Source organism: Engystomops pustulosus, unplaced genomic scaffold (assembly GCF_040894005.1).
Source record: "Engystomops pustulosus unplaced genomic scaffold, aEngPut4.maternal MAT_SCAFFOLD_122, whole genome shotgun sequence".
NCBI classification, from domain to species: Eukaryota; Metazoa; Chordata; class Amphibia; order Anura; family Leptodactylidae; genus Engystomops; species Engystomops pustulosus.
Window position 1 is genome coordinate 191,081 of NW_027285003.1, and position 18,769 is coordinate 209,849.

At 46.6% G+C, this 18,769-nt stretch overlaps 1 protein-coding gene across 1 annotated transcript in view; it reads left to right on the top strand.

Annotated features, from left to right (window-relative positions):
- The window catches only part of LOC140108379 (fish-egg lectin-like), a 66,627-nt gene that overhangs the window by 5,159 nt on the left and 42,699 nt on the right, over nucleotides 1-18,769 (top strand). Inside the window, exon 2 of the mRNA XM_072131696.1 lies at nucleotides 13,862-14,089. Coding sequence (XP_071987797.1) covers nucleotides 13,862-14,089 — 228 coding nt within the window. The remainder of the gene's footprint in view (nucleotides 1-13,861; nucleotides 14,090-18,769) is intronic.

Sequence of the window (18,769 nt, forward strand, 5' to 3'; positions counted from 1 at the left end):
AGACACTATAACCTCCACCATACATGGAGACACTATAACCTCCACCCATACATGGAGACACTATAACCACCACCATACATGGAGACACTATAACCTCCACCCATACATGGAGACACTATAACCTCCACCATACATGGAGACACTATAACCTCCACCCATACATGGAGACACTATAACCTCCACCCATACATGGAGACACTATAACCTCCACCATACATGGAGACACTATAACCTCCACCATACATGGAGAAACTATAACCACCACCATACATGGAGACACAATAACCTCCACCATACATGGAGACACTATAACCTCCACCATACATGGAGACACTATAACCTCCACCATACATGGAGACACTATAACCTCCACCATACATGGAGACACTATAACCTCCACCATACATGGAGACACTATAACCACCACCCATACATGGAGACACTATAACCACCACCATACATGGAGACACTATAACCACCACCATACATGGAGACACTATAACCACCACCCATACATGGAGACACTATAACCTCCACCCATACATGGAGACACTATAACCACCACCATACATGGAGACACTATAACCACCACCATACATGGAGACACTATAACCACCACCCATACATGGAGACACTATAACCTCCACCCATACATGGAGACACTATAACCTCCACCCATACATGGAGACACTATAACCTCCCCCCATACATGGAGACACTATAACCTCCACCATACATGGAGACACTATAACCTCCACCATACATGGAGACACTATAACCTCCACCATACATGGAGACACTATAACCTCCACCATACATGGAGACACTATAACCTCCACCATACATGGAGACACTATAACCTCCACCATACATGGAGACACTATAACCTCCACCATACATGGAGACACTATAACCTCCACCCATACATGAAGACACTATAACCACCACCCATACATGGAGACACTATAACCACCACCATACATGGAGACACTATAACCACCACCATACATGGAGACACTATAACCACCACCATACATGGAGACACTATAACCTCCACCATACATGGAGACACTATAACCTCCACCATACATGGAGACACTATAACCTCCACCCATACATGGAGACACTATAACCTCCACCATACATGGAGACACTATAACCTCCCCCATACATGGAGACACTATAACCACCCCCCATACATGGAGACACTATAACCTCCACCATACATGGAGACACTATAACCACCACCATACATGGAGACACTATAACCACCACCATACATGGAGACACTATAACCACCACCCATACATGGAGACACTATAACCTCCACCATACATGGAGACACTATAACCACCACCATACATGGAGACACTATAACCACCACCCATACATGGAGAGACTATAACCTCCACCCATACATGGAGACACTATAACCACCACCATACATGGAGAGACTATAACCTCCACCCATACATGGAGACACTATAACCACCACCATACATGGAGACACTATAACCACCACCATACATGGAGACACTATAACCTCCACCCATACATGGAGACACTATAACCTCCACCATACATGGAGACACTATAACCTCCACCACTACATGGAGACACTATAACCTCCACCCATACATGGAGACACTATAACCTCCCCCCATACATGGAGACACTATAACCTCCACCATACATGGAGACACTATAACCTCCACCCATACATGGAGACACTATAACCACCACCATACATGGAGACACTATAACCTTAACCCATACATGGAGACACTATAACCTCCACCATACATGGAGACACTATAACCTCCACCCATACATGGAGACACTATAACCTCCACCCATACATGGAGACACTATAACCTCCACCATACATGGAGACACTATAACCTCCACCATACATGGAGAAACTATAACCACCACCATACATGGAGACACAATAACCTCCACCATACATGGAGACACTATAACCTCCACCCATACATGGAGACACTATAACCACCACCCATACATGGAGACACTATAACCACCACCATACATGGAGACACTATAACCACCACCATACATGGAGACACTATAACCACCACCCATACATGGAGACACTATAACCTCCACCCATACATGGAGACACTATAACCACCACCATACATGGAGACACTATAACCACCACCATACATGGAGACACTATAACCACCACCCATACATGGAGACACTATAACCACCACCCATACATGGAGACACTATAACCTCCACCCATACATGGAGACACTATAACCTCCACCCATACATGGAGACACTATAACCTCCCCCCATACATGGAGACACTATAACCTCCACCATACATGGAGACACTATAACCTCCACCCATACATGGAGACACTATAACCTCCACCATACATGGAGACACTATAACCTCCACCATACATGGAGACACTATAACCACCACCATACATGGAGACACTATAACCACCACCTTACATGGAGACACTATAACCTCCACCCATACATGGAGACACTATAACCTCCACCCATACATGGAGACACTATAACCTCCACCATACATGGAGACACTATAACCTCCACCATACATGGAGACACTATAACCTCCACCATACATGGAGACACTATAACCACCACTATACATGGAGACACTATAACCTCCACCATACATGGAGACACTATAACCTCCTTCATACATGGAGACACTATAACCTCCACCATACATGGAGACACTATAACCTCCACCCATACATGGAGACAATATAACCTCCACCCATACATGGAGACACTATAACCTCCACCATACATGGAGACACTATAACCTCCACCATACATGGAGACACTATAACCACCACCATACATGGAGACACTATAACCTCCACCATACATGGAGACACTATAACCTCCACCCATACATGAAGACACTATAACCACCACCCATACATGGAGACACTATAACCACCACCATACATGGAGACACTATAACCACCACCATACATGGAGACACTATAACCACCACCATACATGGAGACACTATAACCTCCACCATACATGGAGACACTATAACCTCCACCATACATGGAGACACTATAACCTCCACCCATACATGGAGACACTATAACCTCCACCATACATGGAGACACTATAACCTCCCCCATACATGGAGACACTATAACCACCACCCATACATGGAGACACTATAACCTCCACCATACATGGAGACACTATAACCTCCACCATACATGGAGACACTATAACCACCACCATACATGGAGACACTATAACCTCCACCATACATGGAGACACTATAACCTCCACCATACATGGAGACACTATAACCTCCACCCATACATGGAGACACTATAACCACCACTATACATGGAGACACTATAACCACCACTATACATGGAGACACTATAACCTCCACCCATACATGGAGACACTATAACCTCCACCATACATGGAGACACTATAACCACCACCATACATGGAGACACTATAACCACCACCCATACATGGAGACACTATAACCTCCACCATACATGGAGACACTATAACCACCACCATACATGGAGACACTATAACCTCCCACCATACATGGAGACACTATAACCTCCACCATACATGGAGACACTATAACCTCCACCATACATGGAGACACTATAACCTCCACCATACATGGAGACACTATAACCTCCACTATACATGGAGACACTATAACCTCCACCATACATGGAGACACTATAACCACCACCATACATGGAGACACTATAACCTCCACCCATACATGGAGACACTATAACCTCCACCATACATGGAGACACTATAACCTCCACCATACATGGAGACACTATAACCTCCACCCATACATGGAGACACTATAACCTCCACCCATACATGGAGACACTATAACCACCACCCATACATGGAGACACTATAACCTCCACCATACATGGAGACACTATAACCTCCACCATACATGGAGACATTATAACCTCCACCCATACATGGAGACACTATAACCACCACCCATACATGGAGACACTATAACCTCCCCCCATACATGGAGACACTATAACCACCACCCATACATGGAGACACTATAACCTCCACCATACATGGAGACACTATAACCACCACCATACATGGAGACACTATAACCTCCACCCATACATGGAGACACTATAACCACCACCCATACATGGAGACACTATAACCACCACCCATACATGGAGACACTATAACCTCCACCATACATGGAGACACTATAACCTCCACCATACATGGAGACACTATAACCTCCACCATACATGGAGACACTATAACCTCCACCCATACATGGAGACACTATAACCACCACCATACATGGAGACACTATAACCACCACCCATACATGGAGACACTATAACCTCCACCCATACATGGAGACACTATAACCTCCACCCATACATGGAGACACTATAACCTCCACCCATACATGGAGACACTATAACCACCACCCATACATGGAGACACTATAACCTCCACCATACATGGAGACACTATAACCACCACCCATACATGGAGACACTATAACCTCCACCATACATGGAGACACTATAACCACCACCCATACATGGAGACACTATAACCACCACCATACATGGAGACACTATAACCACCACCCATACATGGAGACACTATAACCACCACCCATACATGGAGACACTATAACCTCCACCATACATGGAGACACTATAACCTCCACCCATACATGGAGACACTATAACCACCACCATACATGGAGACACTATAACCTCCACCATACATGGAGACACTATAACCTCCACCATACATGGAGACACTATAACCTATGGTGGTGGACACTATAACCTCCCCCCATACATGGAGACACTATAACCTCCCCCCATACATGGAGACAATATAACCACCACCATACATGGAGACACTATAACCTCCCCCCATACATGGAGACACTATAACCTCCACCATACATGGAGACACTATAACCTCCACCATACATGGAGACACTATAACCACCACCCATACATGGAGACAATATAACCACCACCATACATGGAGACACTATAACCACCACCATACATGGAGACACTATAACCACCACCATACATGGAGACACTATAACCTCCACCATACATGGAGACACTATAACCTCCACCATACATGGAGACACTATAACCTCCACCATACATGGAGACACTATAACCTCCACCATACATGGAGACACTATAACCTCCACCATACATGGAGACACTATAACCTCCACCATACATGGAGACACTATAACCTCCACCATACATGGAGACACTATAACCACCACCATACATGGAGACACTATAACCTCCACCATACATGGAGACACTATAACCTCCACCATACATGGAGACACTATAACCTCCACCATACATGGAGACACTATAACCTCCACCATACATGGAGACACTATAACCTATGGTGGTGGACACTATAACCTCCCCCCATACATGGAGACACTATAACCTCCCCCCATACATGGAGACAATATAACCACCACCATACATGGAGACACTATAACCTCCCCCCATACATGGAGACACTATAACCTCCACCATACATGGAGACACTATAACCTCCACCATACATGGAGACACTATAACCACCACCCATACATGGAGACACTATAACCTCCCCCCATACATGGAGACACTATAACCTCCACCATACATGGAGACACTATAACCTCCACCATACATGGAGACACTATAACCTCCCCCCATACATGGAGACACTATAACCACCACCATACATGGAGACACTATAACCACCACCATACATGGAGACACTATAACCACCACCATACATGGAGACACTATAACCTCCACCATACATGGAGACACTATAACCTCCACCATACATGGAGACACTATAACCTCCACCATACATGGAGACACTATAACCACCACCATACATGGAGACACTATAACCTCCACCCATACATGGAGACACTATAACCTCCACCCATACATGGAGACAGTATAACCACCACCATACATGGAGACACTATAACCTCCACCATACATGGAGACACTATAACCTCCCCCCATACATGGAGACACTATAACCTCCACCATACATGGAGACACTATAACCTCCACCATACATGGAGACACTATAACCTCCACCATACATGGAGACACTATAACCTCCACCATACATGGAGACACTATAACCACCACCCATACATGGAGACACTATAACCACCACCATACATGGAGACACTATAACCACCACCATACATGGAGACACTATAACCACCACCCATACATGGAGACACTATAACCTCCACCATACATGGAGACACTATAACCTCCACCATACATGGAGACACTATAACCTCCACCATACATGGAGACACTATAACCTCCACCATACATGGAGACACTATAACCTCCACCATACATGGAGACACTATAACCTCCACCATACATGGAGACACTATAACCTCCACCATACATGGAGACACTATAACCTCCACCTATACATGGAGACACTATAACCACCACCATACATGGAGACACTATAACCTCCACCCATACATGGAGACACTATAACCTCCACCCATACATGGAGACACTATAACCACCACCATACATGGAGACACTATAACCTCCACCATACATGGAGACACTATAACCTCCACCATACATGGAGACACTATAACCACCACCATACATGGAGACACTATAACCACCACCATACATGGAGACACTATAACCACCACCCATACATGGAGACACTATAACCTCCACCATACATGGAGACACTATAACCTCCCCCCATACATGGAGACACTATAACCTCCACCATACATGGAGACACTATAACCTCCACCATACATGGAGACACTATAACCTCCACCATACATGGAGACACTATAACCTCCACCATACATGGAGACACTATAACCTCCCCCCATACATGGAGACACTATAACCACCACCATACATGGAGACACTATAACCTCCACCATACATGGAGACACTATAACCTCCCCCCATACATGGAGACACTATAACCACCACCATACATGGAGACACTATAACCTCCACCATACATGGAGACACTATAACCTCCCCCCATACATGGAGACACTATAACCACCACCATACATGGAGACACTATAACCTCCACCATACATGGAGACACTATAACCTCCACCCATACATGGAGACACTATAACCTCCACCATACATGGAGACACTATAACCTCCACCATACATGGAGACACTATAACCACCACCATACATGGAGACACTATAACCACCACCATACATGGAGACACTATAACCACCACCCATACATGGAGACACTATAACCTCCACCATACATGGAGACACTATAACCTCCACCCATACATGGAGATACTATAACCTCCACCATACATGGAGACACTATAACCTCCACCATACATGGAGACACTATAACCTCCACCATACATGGAGACACTATAACCACCACCATACATGGAGACACTATAACCTCCACCATACATGGAGACACTATAACCTCCACCATACATGGAGACACTATAACCTCCACCATACATGGAGACACTATAACCTCCACCATACATGGAGACACTATAACCTCCACCCATACATGGAGACACTATAACCACCACCCATACATGGAGACACTATAACCTCCACCATACATGGAGACACTATAACCTCCACCATACATGGAGACACTATAACCTCCACCATACATGGAGACACTATAACCTCCCCCCATACATGGAGACACTATAACCACCACCATACATGGAGACACTATAACCTCCACCCATACATGGAGACACTATAACCTCCACCCATACATGGAGACACTATAACCTCCACCCATACATGGAGACACTATAACCACCACCATACATGGAGACACTATAACCACCACCATACATGGAGACACTATAACCACCACCCATACATGGAGACACTATAACCACCACCATACATGGATACACTATAACCTCCACCATACATGGAGACACTATAACCTCCACCATACATGGAGACACTATAACCTCCACCCATACATGGAGACACTATAACCTCCACCATACATGGAGACACTATAACCACCACCATACATGGAGACACTATAACCTCCACCCATACATGGAGACACTATAACCACCACCATACATGGAGACACTATAACCACCACCCATACATGGAGACACTATAACCTCCACCATACATGGAGACACTATAACCTCCACCATACATGGAGACAATATAACCTCCCCCCATACATGGAGACACTATAACCACCACTATACATGGAGACACTATAACCACCACCCATACATGGAGACACTATAACCACCACCATACATGGAGACACTATAACCTCCACCATACATGGAGACACTATAACCTCCCCCCATACATGGAGACACTATAACCACCACTATACATGGAGACACTATAACCTCCACCATACATGAAGACACTTTAACCTCCACCCATACATGGAGACACTATAACCTCCACCCATACATGGAGACACTATAACCTCCACCATACATGGAGACACTTTAACCTCCACCCATACATGGAGACACTATAACCTCCACCATACATGGAGACACTATAACCACCACCCATACATGGAGACACTATAACCACCACCCATACATGGAGACACTATAACCTCCACCATACATGGAGACACTATAACCTCCACCATACATGGAGACACTATAACCACCACCCATACATGGAGACACTATAACCTCCACCATACATGGAGACACTATAACCACCACCCATACATGGAGACACTATAACCTCCACCCATACATGGAGACACTATAACCTCCACCCATACATGGAGACACTATAACCTCCCCCCATACATGGAGACACTATAACCACCACCCATACATGGAGACACTATAACCACCACCATACATGGAGACACTATAACCTCCACCATACATGGAGACACTATAACCACCACCCATACATGGAGACACTATAACCACCACCATACATGGAGACACTATAACCTCCACCATACATGGAGACACTATAACCACCACCCATACATGGAGACACTATAACCTCCACCATACATGGAGACACTATAACCACCACCATGCATGGAGACACTATAACCTCCACCATACATGGAGACACTATAACCACCACCATACATGGAGACACTATAACCTCCACCATACATGGAGACACTATAACCACCACCCATACATGGAGACACTATAACCTCCACCATACATGGAGACACTATAACCTCCACCATACATGGAGACACTATAACCTCCACCATACATGGAGACACTATAACCACCACCATACATGGAGACACTATAACCTCCACCATACATGGAGACACTATAACCTCCACCATACATGGAGACACTATAACCTCCACCCATACATGGAGACACTATAACCTCCACCATACATGGAGACACTTTAACCTCCACCCATACATGGAGACACTATAACCACCACCCATACATGGAGACACTATAACCACCACCCATACATGGAGACACTATAACCTCCACCCATACATGGAGACACTATAACCTCCACCATACATGGAGACACTATAACCTCCACCATACATGGAGACACTATAACCTCCACCATACATGGAGACACTTTAACCTCCACCCATACATGGAGACACTATAACCTCCACCATACATGGAGACACTATAACCTCCACCATACATGGAGACACTATAACCACCACCCATACATGGAGACACTATAACCTCCACCCATACATGGAGACACTATAACCTCCACCATACATGGAGACACTTTAACCTCCACCCATACATGGAGACACTTTAACCTCCACCCATACATGGAGACACTATAACCACCCCCCATACATGGAGACACTATAACCTCCACCATACATGGAGACACTATAACCTCCACCATACATGGAGACACTATAACCACCACCATACATGGAGACACTATACACTCCACCCATACATGGAGACACTATAACCACCACCATACATGGAGACACTATAACCACCACCATACATGGAGACACTATAACCACCACCCATACATGGAGACACTATAACCACAACCCATACATGGAGACACTATAACCTCCACCATACATGGAGACACTATAACCACCACCCATACATGGAGACACTATAACCACCACCATACATGGAGACACTATAACCTCCACCCATACATGGAGACACTATAACCACAACCCATACATGGAGACACTATAACCACCACCATACATGGAGACACTATAACCTCCACCATACATGGAGAAACTATAACCTCCACAATACATGGAGACACTATAACCACCACCATACATGGAGACACTATAACCTCCACCATACATGGAGACACTATAACCTCCACCATACATGGAGACACTATAACCTCCACCATACATGGAGACACTATAACCTCCACCCATACATGGAGACACTATAACCACCACCCATACATGGAGACACTATAACCTCCACCATACATGGAGACACTATAACCTCCACCATACATGGAGACACTATAACCTCCACCCATACATGGAGACACTATAACCACCACCATATATGGAGACACTATAACCACCACCATACATGGAGACACTATAACCTCCACCATACATGGAGACACTATAACCTCCACCCATACATGGAGACACTATAACCACCACCATATATGGAGACACTATAACCACCACCATACATGGAGACACTATAACCACCACCATACATGGAGACACTATAACCTCCACCATACATGGAGACACTATAACCTCCACCCATACATGGAGACACTATAACCTCCACCCATACATGGAGACACTATAACCTCCACCCATACATGGAGACACTATAACCACCACCATACATGGAGACACTATAACCTCCACCATACATGGAGACACTATAACCACCACCCATACATGGAGACACTATAACCTCCACCATACATGGAGACACTATAACCTCCACCATACATGGAGACACTATAACCTCCACCCATACATGGAGACACTATAACCTCCACCATACATGGAGACACTATAACCTCCACCCATACATGGAGACACTATAACCACCACCATACATGGAGACACTATAACCACCACCCATACATGGAGACACTATAACCTCCACCATACATGGAGACACTATAACTACCACCATACATGGAGACACTATAACCACCACCATACATGGAGACACTATAACCTCCCCCCATACATGGAGACACTATAACCACCACCCATACATGGAGACACTATAACCACCACCATACATGGAGACACTATAACCTCCACCCATACATGGAGACACTATAACCACCACCCATACATGGAGACACTATAACCTCCACCATACATGGAGACACTATAACCTCCACCATACATGGAGACACTATAACCTCCACCATACATGGAGACACTATAACCTCCACCATACATGGAGACACTATAACCACCACCCATACATGGAGACACTATAACCTCCACCATACATGGAGACACTATAACCTCCACCATACATGGAGACAATATAACCTCCCCCCATACATGGAGACACTATAACCACCACTATACATGGAGACACTATAACCACCACCCATACATGGAGACACTATAACCACCACCATACATGGAGACACTATAACCTCCACCATACATGGAGACACTATAACCTCCCCCCATACATGGAGACACTATAACCACCACTATACATGGAGACACTATAACCTCCACCATACATGAAGACACTTTAACCTCCACCCATACATGGAGACACTATAACCTCCACCCATACATGGAGACACTATAACCTCCACCATACATGGAGACACTTTAACCTCCACCCATACATGGAGACACTATAACCTCCACCATACATGGAGACACTATAACCACCACCCATACATGGAGACACTATAACCTCCACCCATACATGGAGACACTATAACCTCCACCATACATGGAGGCACTATAACCTCCACCATACATGGAGACACTATAACCACCACCATACATGGAGACACTATAACCTCCACCATACATGGAGGCACTATAACCTCCACCATACATGGAGACACTATAACCACCACCATACATGGAGACACTATAACCACCACCATACATGGAGACACTATAACCTCCACCATACATGGAGACACTATAACCACCACCATACATGGAGACACTATAACCACCACCATACATGGAGACACTATAACCTCCACCATACATGGAGACACTATAACCACCACCATACATGGAGACACTATAACCTCCACCATACATGGAGACACTATAACCACCACCATACATGGAGACACTATAACCTCCACCATACATGGAGACACTATAACCACCACCATACATGGAGACACTATAACCTCCACCATACATGGAGACACTATAACCTCCACCCATACATGGAGACTCTATACACTCCACCATACATGGAGCCTCTATACACTCCACCATACATGGAGACACTATAACCTCCACCCATTCATGGAGACACTATAACCTCCACCATACATGGAGACACTATAACCACCACCATACATGGAGACACTATAACCTTCACCATACATGGAGACACTATAACCACCACCATACATGGAGACACTATAACCACCACCATACATGGAGACACTATAACCTTCACCATACATGGAGACACTATAACCACCACCATACATGGAGACACTATAACCTCCACCCATACATGGAGACACTATAACCACCACCCATACATGGAGACACTATAACCACCACCCATACATGGAGACACTATAACCTCCACCATACATGGAGACACTATAACCACCACCATACATGGAGACACTATAACCTCCACCATACATGGAGACACTATAACCTCCACCATACATGGAGACACTATAACCTCCACCATACATGGAGACACTATAACCTCCACCATACATGGAGACACTATAACCACCACCATACATGGAGACACTATAACCTCCACCCATACATGGAGACACTATAACCACCACCATACATGGAGACACTATAACCACCACCATACATGGAGACACTATAACCTCCACCATACATGGAGACACTATAACCTCCACCATACATGGAGACACTATAACCTCCACCCATACATGGAGACACTATAACCTCCACCATACATGGAGACACTATAACCTCCACCATACATGGAGACACTATAACCTCCACCATACATGGAGACACTATAACCACCACCATACATGGAGACACTATAACCTCCACCCATACATGGAGACACTATAACCTCCACCATACATGGAGACACTATAACCACCACCCATACATGGAGACACTATAACCTCCACCATACATGGAGACACTATAACCTCCACCATACATGGAGACACTATAACCTCCACCATACATGGAGACACTATAACCTCCACCATACATGGAGACACTATAACCTCCACCCATACATGGAGACACTATAACCTCCACCATACATGGAGACACTATAACCACCACCCATACATGGAGACACTATAACCTCCACCATACATGGAGACACTATAACCACCACCCATACATGGAGACACTATAACCACCACCATACATGGAGACACTATAACCTCCACCATACATGGAGACACTATAACCTCCACCCATACATGGAGACACTATAACCTCCACCATACATGGAGACACTACTTGATCTTTTTGCTCTTTCTACATTTTTTGCTAAATTTTGTGTTTATTTTTCCTGATTTTTGTTTTCTATCTCTAGAATTCCAGTGCACAGTGATTCCCGGGAAGCTGAAGCAGATTTCTGCCGGCTTAGGGATGGTCTATGGGGTAAATGAAAATAACGACGTCTTCTACAGATCGAACAATAAGTGGCTGCAGGTTCCCGGGAAGCTCGTCCTGGTGGCGGCCGGTCCAGCCGGAGTCTGGGGAATTAACCCACAGAACAACATCTACCGGTTACAAGGTAGCAATTGGGTGCAGGTAAAAGGTAAGCGAACGCATCACCATCTAAGGTTAGAGGGCTCCTGCCCAGTTGTATCTAGGAGACGTCTGCATGGACCTCCTTGGACAGTTTTTGGAGAGAATTGTGAGCACATTTCTACACTTTACAGACATGTATACAGCACATGCACATAACATGACGGCTCATACTGCATACACACATCAAATACATATCGAGGGGCATTTATCAGGACTTCTATGCCACAAAAGTGGTGTAGAATCCATAAAATAGGGAAGGGGGCGTGGCCGGTTGGGAAGTGGGCGGGCCCAGGGCGTTCCCCTGACGTTTCTGAAGCTGCGCATCCGGCCACTGGATACATCAAGGGACACAGTTAAACATTTAGGACTTATGTGATTATTTCTCACTTGCATTTCTGTCGGACTGTGCACCATTTTAAGGGATAAAACGACTTGCACAGGAATTTAAGAAGTTTGTGCACCGGGATTGTGTCGCACGCTATCAGTTTTTGGCAATAGAAGTAGTAAAGAGGGGTTAGAAGACAGATGTCTGATGCCAAGGATACAAACCCTTGTAAAATATGTCCCTGTATATGGTGATGGTAGAACATCCTCTCCTCTAGGTGTATAGGATGCCCCCTGTCTATGGTGATGGTAGAACCTCCTCTCCTCTAGGTGTAGAGGATGTCCCCTGTCTATGGTGATGGTAGAACCTCCTATCATCTAGGTGTAGAGGATGTCCCCTGTCTATGGTGATGGTAGAACCTCCTATCATCTAGGTGTAGAGGATGCCCCCTGTCTATGGTGATGGTAGAACCTCCTATCATCTAGGTGTAGAGGATGCCCCCTGTCTATGGTGATGGTAGAACCTCCTCTCCTCTAGGTGTAGAGGATGCCCCCTGTCTATGGTAATGGTAGAACCTCCTCTCCTCTAGGTGTAGAGGATGTCCCCTGTCTATGGTGATGGTAGAACCTCCTCTCCTCTAGGTGTAGAGGATGCCCAGTGTCTATGGTGATGGTAGAACCTCCTCTCCTCTAGGTGTAGAGGATGTCCCCTGTCTATGGTGATGGTAGAACCTCCTCTCCTCTAGGTGTAGAGGATGCCCCTGTCTATGGTGATGGTAGAACCACCTCTCCTCTAGGTGTAGAGGATGCCCAGTGTCTATGGTGATGGTAGAACCTCCTCTCCTCTAGGTGTAGAGGATGCCCCCCTGTCTATGGTGATGGCAGAACCTCTTCTCCTCTAGGTGTAGAAGATGCCCCCTGTCTATGGTGATGGTAGAACCTCCTCTTCTCTAGGTGTAGATGATGCCCCCTGTCTATGGTGATGGTAGAACCTCCTCTCCTCTAGGTGTAGAGGATGTTCCCTGTCTATGGTGATGGTAGAACCTCCTCTCCTCTAGGTGTAGAGGATGCCCCCTGTCTATGGTGATGGTAGAACCTCCTCTCCTCTAGGTGTAGAGGATTCCCCCTGTCTATGGTGATGGTAGAACCTCCTCTTCTCTAGGTGTAGATGATGCCCCCTGTCTATGGTAATGGTAGAACCTCCTCTCCTCTAGGTGTAGAGGATGTTCCCTGTCTATGGTGATGGTAGAACCTCCTCTCCTCTAGGTGTAGAGGATGCCCCCTGTCTATGGTGATGGTAGAACCTCCTCTCCTCTAGGTGTAGAGGATTCCCCCCTGTCTATGGTGATGGTAGAACCTCCTCTCCTCTAGGTGTAGAGGATGCCTCCTGTCTATGGTGATGCTAGAACCTCCTCTCCTCTAGGCGTAGAGGATGCCCCCTGTCTATGGTGATGGTAGAACCTCCTCTCCTCTAGGTGTAGAGGATCCCCCTGTCTATGGTGATGGTAGAACCTCCTCTCCTCCAGGTGTAGTGGACGCCCCCTGTCTATGGTGATGGTGGAACCTCCTCTCCTCTAGGTGTAGAGGATGTCCCCTGTCTATGGTGATGGTAGAACCTCCTCTCCTCTAGGTGTAGAGAATGCCCCCTGTCTATGGTGATGGTAGAACCTCCTCTCCTCTAGGTGTAGAGAATGCCCCCTGTCTATGGTGATGGTAGGACCTCCTCTCCTCTAGGTGTAGAGGATCTCCCTGTCTATGGTGATGGTAGAACCTCCTCTCCTCTAGGTGTAGAGGATGCCCCCTGTCTATGGTGATGGTAGAACCTCCTCTCCTCTAGGTGTAGAGGATGCCCCCTGACTATGGTGATGGTAGAACCTCTTCTCCTCTAGGTGTAGAGGATGTCCCCTGTCTATGGTGATGGTAGAACCACCTCTCCTCTAGGTGTAGAGCAGGGGTAGGGAACCTATGGCTCGGGAGCCATATGTGGCTCTTCTGATGGCTACATCTGGCTCTCAGACAAATCACTGATTAATAGCAATCGCCAGTGTGTACATGTAAGACAAACACAGCGATGATCACTGGATGCAGGCCGGGATGTTACCACTGCCTGCATCCTTAGTGTGACCCAGGCACCATCGCCGCACCGTTGCTTAGGTGACCGCGCCTGTGTCATAGAGTAGAGCAGCATCCACTCCACTGTATGACCCAGGCCCCATTGCCGAAGCAATGATGGCAGCGGCGCCTGGGACATAGAGATGAGCGTTGGAGTGATAAGAAGCCACTGAAAGGAGACAGGTAGGTGAGTATTCCCTTTTTATTTGTTGCGACTACCTATCTACTGGGGGCGGTTATGTGCTGCCACTACCTATCTACTGGGTCCTGGGGGCATGTGATGGGGCTACCTGTCTATTGGGGGATATTTGCTATGACTACCTATCTAACTTGGGCATGTGCTGTGGCTACCTATCTACTGGGAGACATGTGCTCTGGCTACCTATCTAATGGGGTCATGTGTTGTGGCTACCTATCTACTGGGAGGCATGTGCTGTGTCTACCTATACACTGGGGAGCATGTGCTGTGTCTACCTATACACTGGGGAGCATGTGCTGTGTCTACCTTTCTGCTGGGGGGTCATGTGCTGTGACTACCTTTCTACTAAGGGCATTTGCTGGGGCTAACTATCTACTGGGGTCAATGTGCTGTGGCTACCTATCTACTGGGGTCAATGTGCTGTGGCTACCTATCTACTGGGGTCAATGTGCTGTGGCTACCTATCTACTGGGGTCAATGTGCTGTGGCTACCTATCTACTGGGGTCAATGTGCTGTGGCTACCTATCTACTGGGGTCAATGTGCTGTGGCTACCTATCTACTGGGGTCAATGTGCTGTGGCTACCTATCTACTGGGGTCATGTGCTGTGGCTACCTATCTACTGGGATGCATGGGCTGTGGCTACCTATTTACTAGCAGGCATGCAATTCTGCTACCTATCTACTATGGGGCATGTGACATGATTATTAATATACTGGGGGGGCATGTGCTGTGGCTACCTATCTACTGGGAGGCATGTGCTGTGGCTACCTATTTACTAGCAGGCATGCAATGGTGCTACCTATCTACTATGAGGCATGTGCCGTGATTACTAATATACTGGGGGGGCATATGGTGTTGCTACCTATCTATTATGGGTCATGTGCTGGGGCTAGCTGTCTATTTGGGTGCATGTGCTGGGGCTACATATCTACTGGGAACATGTACTGAGGCTACCTATCTACTGGGGTGCATGTGCCGTGGCTACCTATTTACTGGGGGTTATGTGATGTGGCTAGCTATCTACTGGGGGCATGTACTGGGGCTAGCTATCTACTGGGGACATGTACTGGGGCTAGCTATCTACTGGGCGGCATGTGCTGGGCCTACCTAGTTACTGGACCCCATGTGATGTGGCTACCTATCTAGTGAGGGGCAGGTGCTTTGGCTGCCCATTTACTGGAGGCCATGTTCTGCTGTTACCTATCTACTGGGGGGCATGTGCTGTGGCTACCTATCTAATGGTGGGCCATGTACTTGGGCTACCTATCTACTAGAGGGGGAAGTGCTGTGGCTACCTATCTACTGGGGGACATGTGCCGTGGCTACCTATCTACTGGGGAGAATTTGCATATTGTATGGCTCTCACAGAATTACAGTTTAAAATATGTGGTGTTCACGGCTCTCTCAGCCAAAAAGGTTCCTGACCCCTGGTGTAGAGGATGCCCCCTGTCTATGGTGATGGTAGAACCTCCTCTCCTCTAGGTGTAGAGGATGCCCCCTGTCTATGGTGATGGTAGAACCTCCTCTCCTCTAGGTGTAGAGGATGCCCCCTGTCTATGGTGATGGTAGAACGACCTCTCCTCTAGGTGTAGAGGATGCCCCCTGTCTATGGTGATGGTAGAACCTCCTCTCCTCTAGTTGTAGAGGATGCCCCCTGTCTTTGGTGATGGTAGAACCTCCTCTCCTCTAGGTGTATAGGATGCCCCCTGTCTATGGTGATGGTAGAACCTCCTCTCCTCTAGGTGTAGAGGATGACCCCCGTCTATGGTGATGGTAGAACCTCCTCTCCTTTAGGTGTAGAGGATGTCCCCTGTCTATGGTGATGGTAGAACCTCCTCTCCTCTAGGTGTAGAGGATGTCCCCTGTCTATGGTGATGGTAGAACCTCCTCTCCTTTAGGTGTAGAGGATGCCCCTGTCTATGGTGATGGTAGAACCTCCTTTCCTTTAGGTGTAGAGGATGCCTCCTGTCTATGGTGATGGTAGAACCTCCTCTCCCCTAGGTGTAGAGGATGCTTCCTGTCTATGGTGATGGTAGAACCTCCTCTCCT